Source organism: Cygnus olor, chromosome 2, assembly GCF_009769625.2.
Source record: "Cygnus olor isolate bCygOlo1 chromosome 2, bCygOlo1.pri.v2, whole genome shotgun sequence".
NCBI classification, from domain to species: domain Eukaryota; kingdom Metazoa; phylum Chordata; class Aves; order Anseriformes; family Anatidae; genus Cygnus; species Cygnus olor.
In genome coordinates, this window is record NC_049170.1 from 27,627,956 (window position 1) to 27,646,476 (window position 18,521).

General features: G+C 42.0%; 1 protein-coding gene across 5 annotated transcripts in view; it reads right to left on the reverse strand.

Moving 5' to 3' along the window:
- Positions 1-12,869: 12,869 nt before the first annotated feature.
- ICA1 (islet cell autoantigen 1) overlaps positions 12,870-18,521 on the reverse strand; it is a 73,866-nt gene continuing 68,214 nt past the window's right edge. For all 5 annotated transcript variants that reach the window (XM_040549787.1, XM_040549783.1, XM_040549785.1 and 2 more), the window contains 3 exons: positions 15,563-15,661; positions 13,665-13,800; positions 12,870-13,032 (listed from right to left, as the gene is read on the reverse strand). In XM_040549787.1, the coding sequence (XP_040405721.1) occupies positions 13,679-13,800; positions 15,563-15,661 (221 nt within the window). In that variant the 3' untranslated portion in view covers positions 12,870-13,032; positions 13,665-13,678. The remainder of the gene's footprint in view (positions 13,033-13,664; positions 13,801-15,562; positions 15,662-18,521) is intronic.

Sequence of the window (18,521 nt, forward strand, 5' to 3'; positions counted from 1 at the left end):
TTAAATAAAAATTATAGTTAAAAAAAAAAGCGTGGGGGGGGACACAAAAGCAGTGGTTCATTTATTTGTTTTGGAAACTATGTATGAAACCCATAGAATGAGATTAAAGTTTAATATTGTTCCAAATTTGCATCTAGAATAGCGTCAACTATCTATCTTTACGACCAGTGTGCCATGTCTTACCTACTATTTTTTTCAAAAACATTACATTCTAAGGAGGAAAGAATATCTTAAAAAAAAAAAAAGCTAAATAGTTAAATTTGCTAAAAAATAGCATATTTGATAATGAGCTTTTTCTTTCCTCAGAACATGGAAAAAAACAGGCATTATTGGAAACTGCATCCACTGCTGCGTTTGTGGTACGGCTAATTTCAAGTTATCTGTTAACTTATGAAAGCCATTAGATGTTTCACTATGTGAAACTAAACTAAAACCTTAAAGGATGTGGTATAAATCTACTGACGGTCTTGGTTTCATGTTGTTTTGCATGAGTCAAATGATTGTCATTTGACTTGCAAAATAATTCTTTCCAGATGAGGAGGGGGGAGGAGGGAGGAAAAAAAAATATTTAAATACATGTAAATCCTCCAGAGTTGGTGTTTACTGAAAAGCACTATGGCAATAACCAGTAAGCATGGTTTAATGCTTGTTATCAGAGTCAAAATTTAGGTTTTCAGCATCCCAATGATTACAAGGTTTATGTATGACTGTGTTAAAAACATTAACTGAAACTTAAGTGCTGAAAGGCTGGAGCTTCAAAGGCTGTAGTATCCTACCCTGATCTGAAAATGGTTGATACACATCACTCATTTTATCGTAAGCTTGTATGGCTTACTAGGGAACGCTTTGTGGCTGTCTTGCCCTCTAAAAGGATTTGGCTGCAGCAGCTTCAGTCTGTTGTGGTGTGGGAAGGCATTTGCTTCTCAAGAATTAGTTCAACAAAAGCACCTAGCTCACCCTGGAAGACGTGATACAACTTGCACCATGGATGACTTTTTTTCACCATCCCTGTGACTGCAGGCCCTGGCCTTGTTAGTTTATGGTTGTGGTGACATAGTTTATGGTTGTGGTAACATGTGGCTTTGTAATTCACTGCATACGTCTTCCTCAGAGCTGTGAAGGTGAGCAGCCTGAAAAGAGCTGAGAATAGAGCAGTAACAAAAGGGTTTTGCCTTGTGTCCCTGCTTTGACTGAAGGATTTTCCTTGACTTGCATGTTATGTTTCCTAGCAGTTCATGGCTCTGGCAGAGGGGACCCTTTGGGACCCTTTGGAGCCTGCAGAGGAGTGTGTAAGGGGAGCCCTTGAGGACGCTGGGCTAGGGGCAGCAGATAGTGACCTGCTTGTTTTAGGAAGCAGGGCGCTGTCAGGGAAATGATTTATGGCTTCCTGGCAAATCACCTCTTGGGAAGGGCCAGATAGCGGCCTGTGGGTAGAGCCTCAGTATCTTCCCAGTATTTAAACATAAGCCTGGGGTAACACAAAATAAACAGAAGAAATGGAATGGATTAGAGATGTTGGCTGACATTGCAGTTGCAGGCAAAGACCACTGAGTCTTAGCAAACTCAGTCCGGGCCTTGCTCCGGTGATAGCAGGTCGATACATAGAACTGTTTCTTGAGGTAAAATCCAAGCAGCCTGGAGATGACAGGCGGCTGGTAGAAGTATAAATCAATTACTGCTGTAAAACAGCCTGGCTTGCTCTGCAAAGCACAGCCCTGCAAACAGAAATTCGAAGCTGCGCAACTGGGAGGAAATAACCATAGTTCCGGCAATGTGTTTCCAGAACCTAAATGCAAGGAAAAAGTGATTGAAGCTAGGAAAGTACATTTGTTAATGGGCTGCACACGTAGCGCCATTCCTCGTGTGGTGCTTGGCTAAAGGAAGTTGTTTGATCAAAGATTGTCAAGCAGTTAAAATATGTGTATCTTGTCTCTGTTTGCATTAGTGTAACCACTCCAGGAAAACTATCTGGTTCAAGAAAAACCATAAAAGGTTGGAGAAGGTTCAGGAAAGGGCTCTAGGAATGAGTGAGATACTGGAAAAAAACACACAGCAAAGTTTTGCATTTAACTTAACAGATGAAGAGTGGTTTAATTCCAGTTAGTAAATACCTGTATAGGATATACTTAGTATCAAACTACTTAAATTTAAAAGACACAGAATAAAACAGAATAGGAAGCTGGATAAATACATACTAGAAATATGGTTTTGTTTATTCTCTAGCACTAAGGGTGGTCAGGTACTGGGCCATCTTGGAAAGGTGGATTGTCAAGCATTGGTATGCTTAGTGTGAGGTGATTTTACAAAGGGTGCTCTCAAAGAAGAATCAGTTTCTGAAAGTTGAAATGCTGCTACCGTGTAGATTACAGAAGACAACGTTCTTTTAAGTCCTAGTAACTCATGATTATGTTGGGCTTTTTACATTTCAGTTGCCATTAAAGAGGCATTTTTTAACTACCTAAAACATTCTTGCATCACTGAAAAAATAGCATCCTGAAATATTTTTTAACTGGGGGGTTAACACTTTTTTAAACCTTTCTGCAGTGTTCTTTGAAGATAACTTATGAAGATATTTGGTTTGCATCACACTTGAACGAAGCCTCCAGTGAAGCAGAGGTGGCTGACTAGCTTTAGAGTAGTTTTGATTTCTGTCACCTCCTCAATAACACTGTGATTTTGGACAGATGGCAAGGAACTAGAGTAGGTGGTGCCTTTTCAGAGTGCACTGGGTCAGAGAAATAATGTGCCACTCAATTAGAGCTGATAGGAAGATGTAGATTGAGAAGGTAGAGCATTTCCTCAGTAAAGACCTCAATGGAGGTGAGTGAATATGCATATTAAACTGATAATTCAACAAGAAAGAATAGCAATCAGATCAAGCTTGATAGATGGCCCCTTTTTTTAAGAAGAACTTGAGATTTTATGTCAAGTTGTAACAAGTTCTGATTTTGGCTGCCTTGAGCTGTAGCCTGGAAGCTCAGAAACAGAAAAGCTGAAAGCCTGGGAGAACAGGAAGTTTTGTAATCTTTTTCTTCCCTCTGAATTAGAGACTACGCTTGTTAACGAAGCACAATTATGCTAAACTATGCCTGTAGAAAAGTAATTTCTGGTGGTGGTTGGATTTTGTGTCTGTATGTGCATAGTGAAGTGCGTGGTTAAACTTCGCAGGGATTTGTACAGCTGTTGGTTGGGTTTGCTCTGGGCAGCATATGTTTTGTAATACTCATGGTAATATGTTTCTTGCACCCTTGTTTTAACTTTTAGCTCTCCAAGTAAGCTGCAAGTCAATAGCCTTATTTAAATCCAGACTGGGAGGCATAGTGGTCACGTTAAGTAATTATGGATGTCTAACTCCTTGCTGAAAGAGCAGCTGAGGTCTAAGAGGGTCACTGAGATTTTGGCAGAAGGAGGTTCTTCATGGAGGAAAAAGCTAAGAGAGAGTAGATTCCTTGTTGAGGTTTGGTGCCAAGAAGATGTGTGATGCAATTCCTCAATTCTGATTTTTATTTGGATAAGAATTTCTAGTTTTGCCCTATCTTTATGATGCAGAAGTTTCTCAGGGAGTAACAGCCTCCCTTTCCATAAGATTGGTGGTATCTTTGGGCTTGTTACATCAGGAAGGAAGAACTCATTCTTCTGAAGAATGAAGAAAGGGTGTTGCCTTTGGAAACGAAACCTTGTTTTTAGGAAACAAAACCAAATGCCTGGCTCTGCTTTTGTGATTCCTTTGGATTAATTCTAATTCATTTCACCTCCTGAGAAAGCTCTGAAAAAGATGTAGCGTTTCAATGTCCATCTCCGAAAAAAATAAGTGTAAGGCGTAGCCTACATCTCTATGACAGTGCAGGGTTGGTACCATACTACAGGCTTTCACTGCATGGTCTTATCTTAGATGGGGTGTGTGTATGTTAAGGATTGCCACCTCATTCAGGGGCTTTTATTCATGAACTGAAGTTGGGTACAGCAGAGGATATGATCGTTGTCTGTTCTGGTGGATAATGCTAAGGAGAGTTCAGACACTCGTTGAGTTCAGGTACCAGGGAGGACTTCCTGTTTTGACCCTCTTCTTGAGGGAAATGCCTACAACCTAAGGAAAAAAAAATGTTGGTAATCGGTCTTTCACCTTTCAAGTAACAGGAGAACAAAAGCAGTGTAGGCTCCATCTCTATGTGATTTGGAGGGTTGTCTTATATTTGTATTTTTACACACAGGATGTTCTTTGGGTTAGGAAGAAAGCAGATGCCTTGATACTCCATAGGAGCATAAACCTGGGTAGGTGTAACTCATTCCCCAAATCAAGCCATTTGTTGGTTGCAATCTGTGTCTCTTTGGCAGCCTCCTAACCGATAGGCTGTTGAGTGCAGCACTGTAGCATGATTGTTTTTTGAAAGTGGCAAAAAACTGTATCCGCTAAGTGACAAAGTGTACCTATTAGAGTGGCCAGCAAACTAGATGCTGAGCAAAGAAAGAATGAAGTTTGTCAATCCTGTGACTGCTTCAGTGTGGGACACCCCAGGTGCCTGAGGTCTTTGGTATCTGCATGGTTGCCCTTGGTGTAGGTGCTTGGGGAAACACATTGAAGGAAACTGAAATGTGTGGAGATCTGTGTGCCTTTGGGATCAGGGACTGTTGAACAGAATTGGAAGAATATTCTGGACATGGCGAGTCAATTTGTGGGTATAACCCTTGTGATCATAAATGTCATAATTGTCATAAATATCATCTGGAACGGGTTGCTCACGTCACGTCCAGTTGGGTTTGGAGTCTCTCTAGGGATGGAGACCGTACCCCTCTGGGCAACACATTCCAGTGTTTGACCACATTCACACTAAAAAAGTAATTCTTACGTTTAAATGGTATTTTATGTGTTTCAGTTTGTGCTCGCTGTCTCCACTGAGAAAAGTTTGGCTCCGTTTTTTTTTGGCACCCTGTTCCCTGCCTCCCTTCAGGCCTGCTTCCCTGTCCGTGCGTCTACATGGATAAGACTCCCACCGAGTCTTTTCTTCTTCAGACTGAAGAGGGTCACCTACCGTGCTTCCATCATTTGTACACTTCCTTTCTATGTTTCAGTTTTGTCAGGAGCTCTTTGTTCATCCATGCAGGCCTCCTGCCACCTTAGCTGGATTTCCTGCTTGTGGGGTTGGAGTACTATTGAGCTTGGAGGAGGTGAAAATCAACCTGGTTTCCTGGACTCCTTTCCAGGGCTGTATCCCATGGGATTCTTCCAACCAGGTCCCTGAAGAGGCCAAAGGATGTTGTGGTGTCCAGGGTTATCATCCATCTTTCTGTTTTTTTTTCTCCTCCTCTCAGGATCCCAAGCTTCTCCACCTCATAGAGGCCCTTCAGGGAGCCACCCCTATTTCCCAGAAATGGTAGGAGATCTTCCCCGTAATGCTGTCGTCTTGGCACTTTCCTTACTGGTGTATCTACACCTTGGATGGGCAGTCTTCAGCCGCGTTGGTTGATCCCTGAGGTCTCTCTTGTCCACGTGGCCTGACACCCTTTGACAACCTGGGCCACTTTGTCACTTGATTGCAGATCTGAGGCCTGGACAGGCCTCAGCAGGCTCTCCTTAACATCCTGGATCCAAGTTCCTGGGATGCTGCAAACCTCCCTAGATGACAGGTCAGGATGGCAGCAGGGAGTTGCCGCTGCTCTCAGTTGCTGCTTCCTCCTGGTACCACTGCATGGCTCCGCTGGTGTGGGTGCTTCGTTGGACACAGCTGCATCCCTGGCATATCACCAGGGCACTGGGGCTGTCCTGGAGATGCAGATCTGCAGGTGGAGCAGGAGCTGTTGTCCTGGTGCCAGAAGTCACCAGCACTCTTCAAGACTAAAGGCCGGCAACATCACAGCACTGTTTCAGGCTCCGGGGACAAGGTGGGGACAGGACCCATCACACCCGCGAGTCATGGTAAGACTGGCCTCCAAGGGACTCCACACTGCCATGGGTCAGGCTTTTTTTTTCATATGTCTTGGTGCAGAAACTTAATAGAGGTTTTTGTCAATGCTGATGGTATGTACGTTGCACTAAGTCTTCCCTAGGTAAAGGAACTTGCTTTGTTTTGGTGGCACACACCGTGGAAAGGAACTTGTGTTGTTCTGGCAGTGCTGCACAAGGGGAGGACTGATTTTAGGGCCATAAAAACATTTTCCTGTATCTTAAAACACTTTCCTTCTTTCACTTGGATAACAACTATCAAAGAAAACAGCGTTATGTACCTCCACCTCAATTAAGCCCTCCCTCCATTAGACACTTTGTGCGATTATAGGGAATGGAGGTGGAAGCCAAAACACTGACAGGCAAGCTGTAGTATTCTCTAAAAACAACCCCAGGACAGACTATTCAACCTGCTCCTTAAATGCTCAGGTAGGAAAATGACCCATTATAGACTTTTTTTTCCAATTGTGTTCCCTGTTTGCTAACAGGGTGAGCTGTTAGCATGGAGGGGAGTGCGGGGAACAGGACGGACTTGAAGCAGGCAGTGCAACCTTTCTTCCTGAAAGTCTCTGTTTGCTTTTTAATCTTGTTTCCCTTTTACTTTGTCTTGGCAAATTTCCCACTGCTTAAACTACAAGCTGTGAGATAGACAGATGCTCTCTGAGCTTCCTCAACCTTCAAAGCACAGCAATAAGAATTAATGAGTGGCAAAGGCCAGCGAAGCCAGGAGCACCTCTACCTCCAAGGAGACCTGGATTGGATCCATTCCCTTAAAAATGAAAGCAAAAGCTGTAAAGTGCTCAGCGCGGGAGTGGGGAGAGTGGGTTAAGGGTAGATAATAGGAAGATTTTGTTCGTTTAAGGATTTTTCATAATTACTATTTCCCTACATGAAGAGCAGCAATGGCTGTACGCACCTTGCAGGTAAGCTTGCCTGTGCTTTGGTGACAAATAGCCAAAGGCTATGGTGCCACTGCTGCCAATTCACAGTGCTCATGTGCCTGTGTGGAGCTGCAGTGGCACAAACATTCTTCTTCCTCTTTTCTTTTTTTTTTTCTTTTTTTTTCTCCCTAAATTTTCAGCGAGATTACAGGCTCTTCTTTAGCGGTTGGAAAGTGCCTGCTATGAGACCATGGGGCTGGTGGTAGGAGAGTGGTGGCCCCCATTTTTATGGCTTGGGGATGCTCATGGACCTGAGCCCTGGGCAGGGTTCTGTGACTTAACAGTATGGGTAGGCATTTGGGGAAAAAAAACCTTGGAGCACTTGTGTGTCTCTGGCTTGTTTGCAGCCCTTGCTGCTGTCACCAAACTCGGGGGCAACCCCACAGAAAGGTCAGCTTGGCCCAAGACTGAGCTGTATCGTAGATCAGAAAAATCCCTTCAGGGTGTGTCTCATTATCAGAATTGTCTTCTTCTCAAACCTGAATCAGACTAAACCCTGCTACAGTGAGACCATCTCTCTGTTGTCGGACTTTGGTGTTTTGAAGCTCTGGTACTCAAGTTCAAAGCAGACTTGCTTATGGCAGGCTGCAGAAAACCACACGGACTGCTTAAACAGTCCAGGAAAATAAGCAACTACACTAACAATGCAGTTACTTCAATGGACTATGAATTTAGTTTCTGTACTTTCTGTGTGTCAAGTATTTATTGTGAAGATTGCACTTGGAATAAGAGTAGTGTTTTTGTTTGTTTGTTTTCCTTGTTGGATCCTGCTCCTGCTATATTCAGCATGCTTGTTTCCTGCAGCCGCTATCATCTGCCCAAATAGGTGGAGACAGGATGGATGATTTCACATTATAGCACATTCTTTTTATTTCCAGCCTGTTCATGAAGCATATGGCTTCCAGCACCTGTCCTGGGGCTTTTCCTGCCGCCTTAATAGCTATGGAAGTCCAAAATAAAAGAAACACCCTACAGAGAAGGTTTCTGTGAACTTTTGTTTAAAGAGAAGGCTGGCTGAGCTCAGCTGATGTACCTAATGGCTTAGGTGGGTCTGCAGGTATTTAGCCATTTCTTAAACTCCTTATCTATTTGTGTGTGTGTTCATTACCCCATAAAGATTTCAAAAGCAACCAGTGTAAATAGCTGGCAGGTAGAATAAGAGAGACTCACTTCCAAGCTACAGCATGCTTCTCTCTCTCTTTTTTTTTTTTTTCATTTCTTTCTTTTAAAATGCTGTAATTTTTTTGAAAGCAGCCAAAACTCCACCCCCTTGCACTGTGGCTCAGCACGAGCTCAGGCACAACAAGCTTTCAATATGATAGAAGAGAGTGAAAAGTTGATGTAGTTGCTAGGAGCTGGATGCTGCTCCCTGGCGAGTGGCAGCATCCTCACTTCACGGTGGCTCCTGTGCAGGCAAATACCTTGGATTCCTTAACTGCATAATTAGACTGGCTTACAATTAACTGAATGAGGGGAAAAGTCAGTGTAATGCTTAGGAGAACACTGTTAATAAACACCTGGTTAGCATGGTGATTGACTGCAAAGCCAGGCCGCCTGAGAGAGGGGTGGGGGTGCTGGTCACCAAGGGCAAAAACGTGCTGAGCCTGCCCGGCCCCTTTGGTCATGGTGCCCTTGTCCACTGCTGCGGGCAGGTGTGCAGGTGAATCGCCCTAAAAGCACCTGGGTCATATCTGGCATGTGTAAACGCAGCTGCACTCCCAGGGACAATGACTAAATGCAGCCAAGTGGCAGAAAATAAGGATTCCTGTTAGTTGAGAAACTTCTGCTATAGGGCTGAGGCCTAGATTTCTGACTAGTCATTCCTTGTCACAGTGACTACGTAGCTGCAGGCCTGTGTCCCCATGTCCTGTTCTGGGCAGTCAGCAGGTCGTGATACTGCGGCACCCAGGTGCAGCCCTGGGTCCACACCTGTGGTTTTGGGCCTCATTTACTCCACAGCGTCATCAGAGAATCACAGAATGGGTTGGGTTGGAAGGGACCTTAAAGATCACCCAGTTCCAACCCCCCTGCCACCAGACCAGGTGCTCAAAGCCCCATCCAGCCTGGCCTTGAACACTTCCAGGGATGGGGCATCCACAGCTTCTCTGGGCAACCTGTAACAGTGCCTCACCATCCTCAGAGTAAAGAATTTCTTCATTCTACCTAGTCTAAATCTCCCCTCTTTTAGTTTAAAGCTATTCTCTCTTGTCCTATCACTCCACTCCCTGACAAAGTCCCTCCCCAGCTTTCCTGTAGGCCCCCTTTAGGTCCTGGAAGGCTGCTGTAAGGTCTCCCCAGAGTGTTCTCTTCTCCAGGCTGAAGAACCCCCAATGCCCTCAGCCTGTCTTCACAGGAGAGGTGCTCCAGCCCTCTGATCGTCCTCATGGCTCTCCTCTGGACCTGCCCCACCAGGCCCATGTCCTTCCTGTGCTGGGGCCCCAGAGCTGAAGGCAGCACTCCAGCTGGGGTCTCAGGAGTACCAGGACAGACTCCCCTCCCTTGCACACCAAACAAAGGCTGAGCGAGGACGGCAGCGCAGCCCTAACAGCCCGTTTGGGCCCAGCTCGCCAACACAGCGCTAGACAGTCAGCGGTGCTGCTTCTCAGCTGAGGCAAACCCTCTGCTTGCCGGCTGTTGGCAAGCTGAGCTGTTGCTCTGCTTCCTGCCTTCCCATATGGTGCCTTATTTAAAAATAAGGCACTGACAAAGAGCGTCAAATGTAAAAGTAGGCCAACCAGAGTGGGGTACAGCAAACCCTAGGTTGCAGTGGGGGCTCAACGTCTCCCTACTTACACACCCAGAGGGTCAAAAGCCTAGAAACATGCAGGGCCCTTGGGATGGCTACAGGTTACTGCGGCACAAGTCCAGCTCCTCAACTCATCTTAGCCTGCAAGGTAAGCAAGTGTCACTGCAGGCTGCCCAGCATGCAGGGCCCCCCCCCGGGCCGCTCAGCTCCTCCCTGCTGGCCTGCCCCCAGCAGGGAGGAGAAAGCAGGGGGGGTGCTGGACAAAGAAGGAGGGAACAGCAACTGCTTGCTGGATAGAAGAGAACAGGAGCTTGGAAAAGATGAGGAGGACCCAAACGGTGGCAGATGGGCCTTTACCACACCAATGTCTTGCTCTTTCTCTGAGTAATTGTGGCAACTGCACAGAGAGAAGACAGGACCGTCCATCTCTTCTTCCTCTTCTCTGAGGCTATCTCACCCTGCGTACTTGGGAAAAGGATGCTCTCAGCAGCAACCAGGGACAGTACAACCCCCATTCAGCACTGTACTTTTCTCATCCAGTATCCCTAGCAGGGGCTGATGGTAGATGGCAGAGGCCCTGGGAAAACTCAGCTTGAAGCATGACAGTGCCTGCGCGCTATGTCCTCACGTCAATCTACTGCTCTACTGAGCCCTTCCAGGCTCAGATCTTGGAGTTTTCATGACCAGGTGGTCCTGCTTCAAAGTAAGTACATCAATTTCATGCCCATGCAATGTTGTATATGGAAAGAATAGAAAGGAACAAGCTGCATCATATTACTATGTTGGAAGTGAACTCTGATCACTTAAGGAGGTCAGAAAAGTTACTTACTCCATAAGCTATTCAACTTCCCAAGGTGCACAGTCCAATTCTCCTGAAGTGGCTGTTCTTAGATTTGTACAATCCTAGACTCACCAAAGTCAATTACATCAACTTTAATAAACTTCCTGATAAAGACAGTTAATCAATTACCACTGTTTTCATCTGCCATAGGGGTTCTGCAGCTGTTTTTATTTTAAGACAATCCACTACTAAACAAGAATATGCAATTGGAATGAAGCATATTAAATCAAGATGAACATTATGTGTGTAGAACAATCAATCTGTAATTTTACCAGGATGATTAACTACCCTGTTGTCCCAATTACTGCTGAGCTTGCACACACATCACAGAAAATCCTATAACAATGGCACTGTGGCTTGGAGTTACTCTGCAGCCCAGACTGCACAGAGAAGTGTATGCCATACACTTCTCTCTGATTAAGAAAGTATTGTTTGTAACTGCAATTAAGATTTTTTTTGCCTAAAAAAATAGCTATTTGCAGGGTGTTTCTTTTCTTGCTCTAGTTTTCTACTTAAATAATGATCATGATAGTAATGCATTGTACATGGGGATTTCAATTGCTTTTCTTTAAGCAAATTTAATCGTATTAAAAACCTCTGGCTTCTTTTTTAATTTAAAAATGTGAAAAAATGCATAGGCAGAAAGCACAAAATTCAAAGCTAACTTTAATTTAAAAAAATCACATATTACAAGAAAATGCATAATATGAACCAATCAGTATTGCAGCTTGGGGTAAAAAACCTTCAGCTGTGGTTTCTCTTGTGTAAAAAGGATGATTATTCAGCTATTTTTCTACCTAAAAACATGACAAGGATTCACAACACATTTAGCTGAAACTTGTGCAATGTCCTTAATTTTCCAAATCAAGACAGGAGGGTTTTGTTTGTTTGTTTTAAATATCCTGAAAGTCTAGAATCTGTGACCAAAAAAACAAACACAAACATTTTCTGAGTCTTAATTCTAACTTAAAGTACAGTTAGCTATTTTGAATATAGGCCATATTTTAGCCTCACCTTTGCTTTTATCAGAACTGCTTTAGCCATTAAAAATGCTAGAATAGATCGTCAAGAAGTGTTTTAACAAGTATTGAGACAAACATAATCTAAAACAAGTTTAGTAACCACAGACTTGCTTAACGTTGCAAGAATCTGTTTGATGATTTCAGTGGTAAGCAAGCTGGGCTGAAAATGCCAGCAGCCTGTCTATTCCTAGAGCTGCTAACATTTTTGGTGTTGCAGATAATTACTGTTTGAGATGAAGAGGATTTCAGGCAAACATGAGTACTAGTTTGCACTCAAAACACAGGATAAGTGTAAATGCACCTCAGCATAAGTGTTAGGTGTTTCCCAGTTAATCTTCTTTGCAGATGCCTTCCTTAATGCCAGAGACAGCAGCTCAAAGTCAGGACCTCAGGCTACAGCCCTAATGCTCAAGGAAGTTACGCATCTCAGGAGAGACTTCACAGGTGACAACTTTTAGAGCAAGGAGCTGCCACTACCAGACAGCAGGAAACAGTGAGCTTTGCAAACAGTTAGGTATCCATGTCTGTATCAGCTTCCATGTCTTAATTGCCACACGACAGAATGGCCTTACTGTTGGGGATCAGTGGGCTGGGTACTCCCTAAAGAGAAGACCAGGCTGTCCATTATCCAGTATAATACACTGCTAAACAGCTGAAGAACATCTCTGGCAAAAATGGAAGTACCTTGAGACTTTCCAGCTATGTGGCACCTTAAGAAGGATTTTGAACATTACAGATTTGTACAGAGGTGATTAAACTTGCTGAGGGTTCAGTCAGGTGGATCCCAGTCAGTCCAGCTTACCCGTCCACTAAGTAGCATGTAGCTTTTTAGCTAGAACATATCAAACACACATTAATACTGCTCAGTGCAGCCACTAGGTGATGTTCTGCTGTGCTTGAGAAGCAGGCCGGTTCAGATAACTTCTATATTTACAAAGTTATTTTGAGGCTTACAATGCAGGTACGTAGTTATCTAATAGACCATGAGAAATGGATTAACTAACTGGGCACACAAATTAACTGGGGATGAAAAACTTCATCAATGTAAAAGGAAAATAAATTGAATTAAAAAGGGCTAAATATAATAAATTGCAAAGCAGGTCCTATACGGTACACATAGCAAACATGCAGAACTTGTGATATTGTGGCTGCTGCCATCCTTTTCACCTTCCTTCACTGTAAAAGGAGAGAAGGGAGGCAAAGAGAGACCATCAAGTTCAGCTTTTCTTACTGTCCTACTGCATCACTATTCAGAAACAGTGTGAGCTAATGATATGAATTATTAGGTGCTCTCTAAAAACTAGTTATATGTTATCTTCAGATGCTTGTTACGTACCAATTCAACAGCACACCAACATTCCAGGGGGAATAAAAGATATTTTTTTGTCAAAATCATTTTATTAAAGAGTTAATGTCACAACAAGCTCAAAATAACACATGCTTCAGAAATAAACTTGATGAAAAACACTCTGAACAGAAACATGTTTTGAAGGCATGGTAAATCATCAGTTGCAAGAAACTTCTGCAAACAGGTGCAAATTCTGTTGGTGCAATGGAAAAAAAAGTCAGAAAATAAGCCTTTTGGGCAATACTTCTGTTTAGGTAGTACAGTTTGTCTAATAATTTAAATCAGAAAGGGCACAATTTCCATGGCTGCATAGACCCAAATGTATTTCTTATAATTAGCTCCAGCACAGATTTTTCACTGTGAGTACTAGCAAAACAAATTCAGTTGACATCTTAACATAACAGTAATATATATATATTATAGATGTGATAGATGTTTGACTCATGCAGCCTCCTTAGTTACATGATATATGTATTTTTTAATTTACTCAAGAAACATTATAAAAAAATAGGTTTGCAATTTGTATTTCACTCCAGCGTTAGCTCTGCATCACCTCAGGCAAAGACAGTGTTTCAGCAGATAATCTAATTTGGCAAGAAATCTGCCCTAATTCTTAACCTCATTTTTGTAAATCCACGTAGAAAATAAATGCTAAGTCTTTATACAAAACAAGAGCAAATAACTGTACGTATATAAAAGGGGATTTATTCCCTTTAGTTTTGTTATCATGGCACATACTTCATAGTTTCACAACAGCATACTAGTTTTCATTTAGTTTTTTTAAAACCCAAAAATAGCATTGATGAATGGAAGAATGTGAGTTACCATAGGCAGCTGACTCATGCATTAAGCAATTCATGTTCTTTATCAGTTTTCCCAACAGCATCAGGATTGGATAACGGGTCGAGGTCAGCAAAGAGACTGAACCAGGCAGTCAAGTCTTTAGGATTCCTTGTAGGTTCTGGAAAAAGAAAAAAAAAAGAAAAAGGAAAAGTACAAACTTGGAATTCTTGCTTGTCAGCTATTTTAAAACAAAAGTGACTGAAAGTTTGACTGAGGTCAAACAAACGCCATGCTGTTGTTTAATTTATTACTAAGGGCACTTCTGACAAGAAAATCAGAATGAGTGATTACATTTTAAAACACCACCTTTAACAGAATATCGAACTTTAGTAAGAATGAATGTTTTACATCTGGCTGCCTGTGCGCTTTATATACCTCCTGCCATGATAAGTACAGGAACACTTTAATTAAAAATAGAAACAATCTCTCTCTGTCTAGCTTTGTTTAGTGAAAGGTATTTTACTTGTGTGTGCACCTGCAGGCCTGTGAAAAACCAAAAGCTAAGCAAACTCCACTTTACCTTACCATCTTACAGGCCTGCATTTCTTAACCTAAATCCAGTTCATGTGACTGTCCTCTTCCCCCTGTATATGACCATACAATGTCATTAGTCATGTCCCAAGTATGGCTTCTGGTATTAGGGTATATTTTTTGATTTATATTTAAAAAAACAAAGTGAACCAGGAATATGTTGAATACCAGCAACAGTTGGACTATTGCATCTATTGTGTCTGTATTGACATATAGATGTTGCAGAGGTCTCCTACCTTCCTGCTTCCTTTGGAACCTGATTGTTCCAAAAGGGCAGATTTTCAAATTAAAGAGGAGGTGAGTTTGGCTGCTATAAAGAAGCTACATCACCACTTTCTTTTTTTGTGATCTCATGCTTAACACACGTTATATTCATGGAGAAATAAGATGTGGAGATGTGCTATTCTACTCAGAAAGATAACGTTGCATGCTAAATGAAAGCACCCTTTGTGCTATGAGGAATTCACAGACAGAATAGGCTCCATTTGGCATGATTTCCATCTTCGTGTCTGCAAGGCTAGAAGATACGTCACCTTCACAAACACAGATTTTGAAGTAGCTGAAGGCTGTTCCTTTTTCTGGTGAACCTATTGTGGCTGTGACATCTTACTCATTCCCAAAAGAGCTCCCAAAACATCTTAACCATCTTTTTCTACTGGGCTGAAATTAGTCAGTCTTTTAATCCCAGGAGGCAGGGGAAGGAATACACATTGCTCCTTCCTTCTGCACTGAACACCTTTCATGTAGCTTTTGTTTGAATATGAATGCAGAAAATATACTGCAAACTAGCAGTAAGGATGCAATGTGCTCCTCGTTTGCCTACCCAAAAAACACTAGTCAAAATAGTGGGGCTTGGTATCAGTTGATGACAGGACTCTTGGCTCACTTGCTACAAGTGAATTGCTTCATTTGACTACTGATATGATGCGTGTTATCAACAAAATCTGTAATCAGGGCTCTTCTGCCTTATCAGTAGCCTGTATTTTAGCCACAGAGTCTTCCCAGAGCTTCAAAACAGTGTTTAGCTTAGACTAAGTGCATGCAGATGCTACTCTGTATGACTCACAGGAGTAGAAGAAACTGTTGTTTCAGCTCCCTTGTTATATATATAGCACACTACTCTTCTGACAGATTACCAGCATTGAAGCCTACAAACAATACACAGATACACACGTATTATATGTATAACTGACACCGAAAGAGTAATTTGTCAGTAAGCAGAAGACTCTTGATATGTAACTACTACAAAAATAAGTTTTATTATGGTAGATTAGGTGGGAAGGCTAGAAAGATGCATGAGTCACAGCTAAACAGGAAAAGCTAAATAACTGAAGAACTAAATGACTTACCACCTTTCATCGGCGTCTTGTTAGCATTCACATTCAGGCTGTTTGGTTTCTGTGCTGGCTGTGGTATAGATGGAGGGCTCCCACTGTTAGCCGCCCATCCTAGAATTCAATAATATAGCAGCATTAGTGTTAAGAATTACTTTGTCAACTCTGCCACCCCACTGTCTAGCAGCACAGAGCTCACACCAGGTGATGGAGCAGAGCATTCTGTTTTGGTTATGGCCATTTGTATCTTTCCTCATACACGAGAAATCAACAGTCAGATTCTGCAGACAACAGAACAGAATAGCTGTGGAGTGGTTTCTTCATCTCCAGATCCAAGTAACTGTACTCTTCTCAAACCTTTAATATGTCTAAACAAAGACTTTTTTTCCCCTCAATTCTTTTATCCAATCACAGCTAATACTTGTTCACAGAAATGCCAGTACAGTAATCAAGTCAAGCATAGCTGTAGAGCAAAGAATATCAGTTACATTTGAGCAAAAATATCATACATACTAAACATTTTTTCCTCATTCCTTTACTTTTACAGTTCCAAAGACTTTCATTCCAACTGTTCCAGAAAACAAGTATTTTGTGAGCCTTGTTTTTAAATTAATTTTAAAATGATTAATTCTGAAAAAGTTCATTTGTTGCAAAATACCCTGAAGAATTTAATTCTAGATGCACTGTTTACAGTTAACTTAAAACTAGGTTTTAATTGAATATTTTTTAGTTATCCTTCATTTGTAAGAATCTTCTCAGCAGGGAGAGAGCAATTATATGGTAAAAAGTGAAACTGTACTCACAATTTATTGTTCCTACATGCATATTCTATATCCACAAGAGAGTAATGATAACTACAGTTATTGAAGCTGGATGCTCTAGGCTGACAAAATGAACTAGGGATGGCATAACGTGGATACATATTAGGAAATAATGGCACATTTTTATCCCTGGTTTAAGGGATTTAAATTCTTATGCTTTATCACATTTAGGGGACAAACAGTCACATTTTTAACACCAATGTTACATTACAGGCCTGTATAGATAGCTTTTATTTCTTATTTCAACTTTGTCTCCTCTAAGTGTTGCCTGGTCAATTATCTGTCCATCACAGGGAGCTGCTATATCTAACTCTGCAGTATCAGAAACAAGATATTCATCTGTACATACAGCTAGCATTTCCTTATTCAGTCTACAAGTTCATGCTCACATCATTTTTCTGCTCTCTTCTTCCTTTCTCCCCTTACTTTCTCCATTTTTGAGGCTGCTGTCAAATATTGGTACCCAGCATCCTGAGAGCTCCTGCAACAGCTGCTAAGTCACAGGAACCCTTCCTTCCTCTAACAGATTATTCCCTTCACTCTCTGATCTGGCCTTGACTCTAAAGGGCTCGAAGCCCAAGCAGTGTTGTTAAAAGGGGGCAAGAAGAATGTTTCCATAAAACCACATAGCTTAGAAAGGGAATTTTAAGCCACAAACATCCTCTGTATCTCCAAGGAGAGGAAACAAAAACTTGTTCAAAATCTGGATGCAGAGGGCTCACAAATGTTTGTTCTAGGCAAAGGTGATAATGGCTTATAAGCCAGCCTGTGCCTCCTAAAAATGAGGTTTTAAGAGTTTAATCTTTCAAATATTTCAAATATTAGTTATGATTAACTAATACAAAAATATGGCATTACCACTTCAGAATGACATACTTTTTCAGGCATTTTCTCTCTTGTGTTACACAAGAGAAGACTAGCAGAGGAGATTACAAACAACTAGAGAAAAAGTGTAATGCTTTTGTTTCTTTCCAGATATATTATAAGAAAGTGCTTTATATATCATGGATGGCAACAGATAAATTGAGTGGCTGAAATGAACAGGGCCAAATCCAAATTTCATATAAGTGAATGGGAGTGCTGCTCAGAAACATCCTGTGCAAGTTCCACTGCCTTCAGCGAGGTCAGGAGCTGTCTCCCTGAGGACTCACCGAGGTGAGTTTGCACTGATGGAACTGGCAAACCATAAAGCAAAACACTGCAGGGCACCTAACTCCTTTGGGGCCTTCCTTTTGACTCCCTGGCCTGAGTCTTGGCAAGCAGCATGTCCATGAGCGATGCTGTGCTCCAGTTCTCTGTTCATTAGAACACAGCTAGCTTAAGCACCACTTAGAAAACAAAAAGGACTTAACCAAGGAAAAAAAAAAGAATCCAGCCCAAAGTGTTCCACAAAATAGCTGATGCTTTTGTAATGAAGGTTTTGGGAAAGATTGCCACTGCTTTTTTATGAAATACTTTCATGGATTTTATTTTTAGTGTCCGCTCACGGTGAGTTACAGAGAACAAAAGCTTTGCCTTTCAAAACCAAATTGCAGTCTTTATCAAATCGCAAGCTCTTGCTGGCCCTACGCCTACTCTGGTTTGCCTGTTCACAGGATGGATTCATTACGTGACTAGACAAAAGATTATCGTTGAGACAGCAAGGAAACCAAACAGCTTACTTTTCAGCTAGCATCTTCACAAAAGCTACCACAATTAAATTTAGAAATGGAACCAGTGCGCTGCACATTTTCTTACCAACCAGAACACGACCATGTGTAGGTAATATAAAGAGGAATTCTCGGTGGTGTAAGTAAGTAAAAGGAGCTATATACATTATGAAAGAGAAAGCCAATGCTCTCTGAATAAAATGGCAAGGCAACCAAATTACAAAGCTGTATCTGGAGCGGAATATAAAAGATTTGCTGGGAGCATGCTTTGTTTCTAATATTTATACATATTTTAAAACAGCACCTGGTAGTCCCATAGCAACTCAAAGTCCCATTGTGCTAGATCCTGTCCATAAATACAGCCAGAGAAAACTTGGACCTGGGAATTCCTGACCGTAACAGTTTATAACCTGCATAGCATTGTGCCTGTTTTACAGATTAAGATCTGAGGCAGAGAGAAAACAAAGCCCCAAAGATTTATGAGTGTGCTTAACATAAAATAAG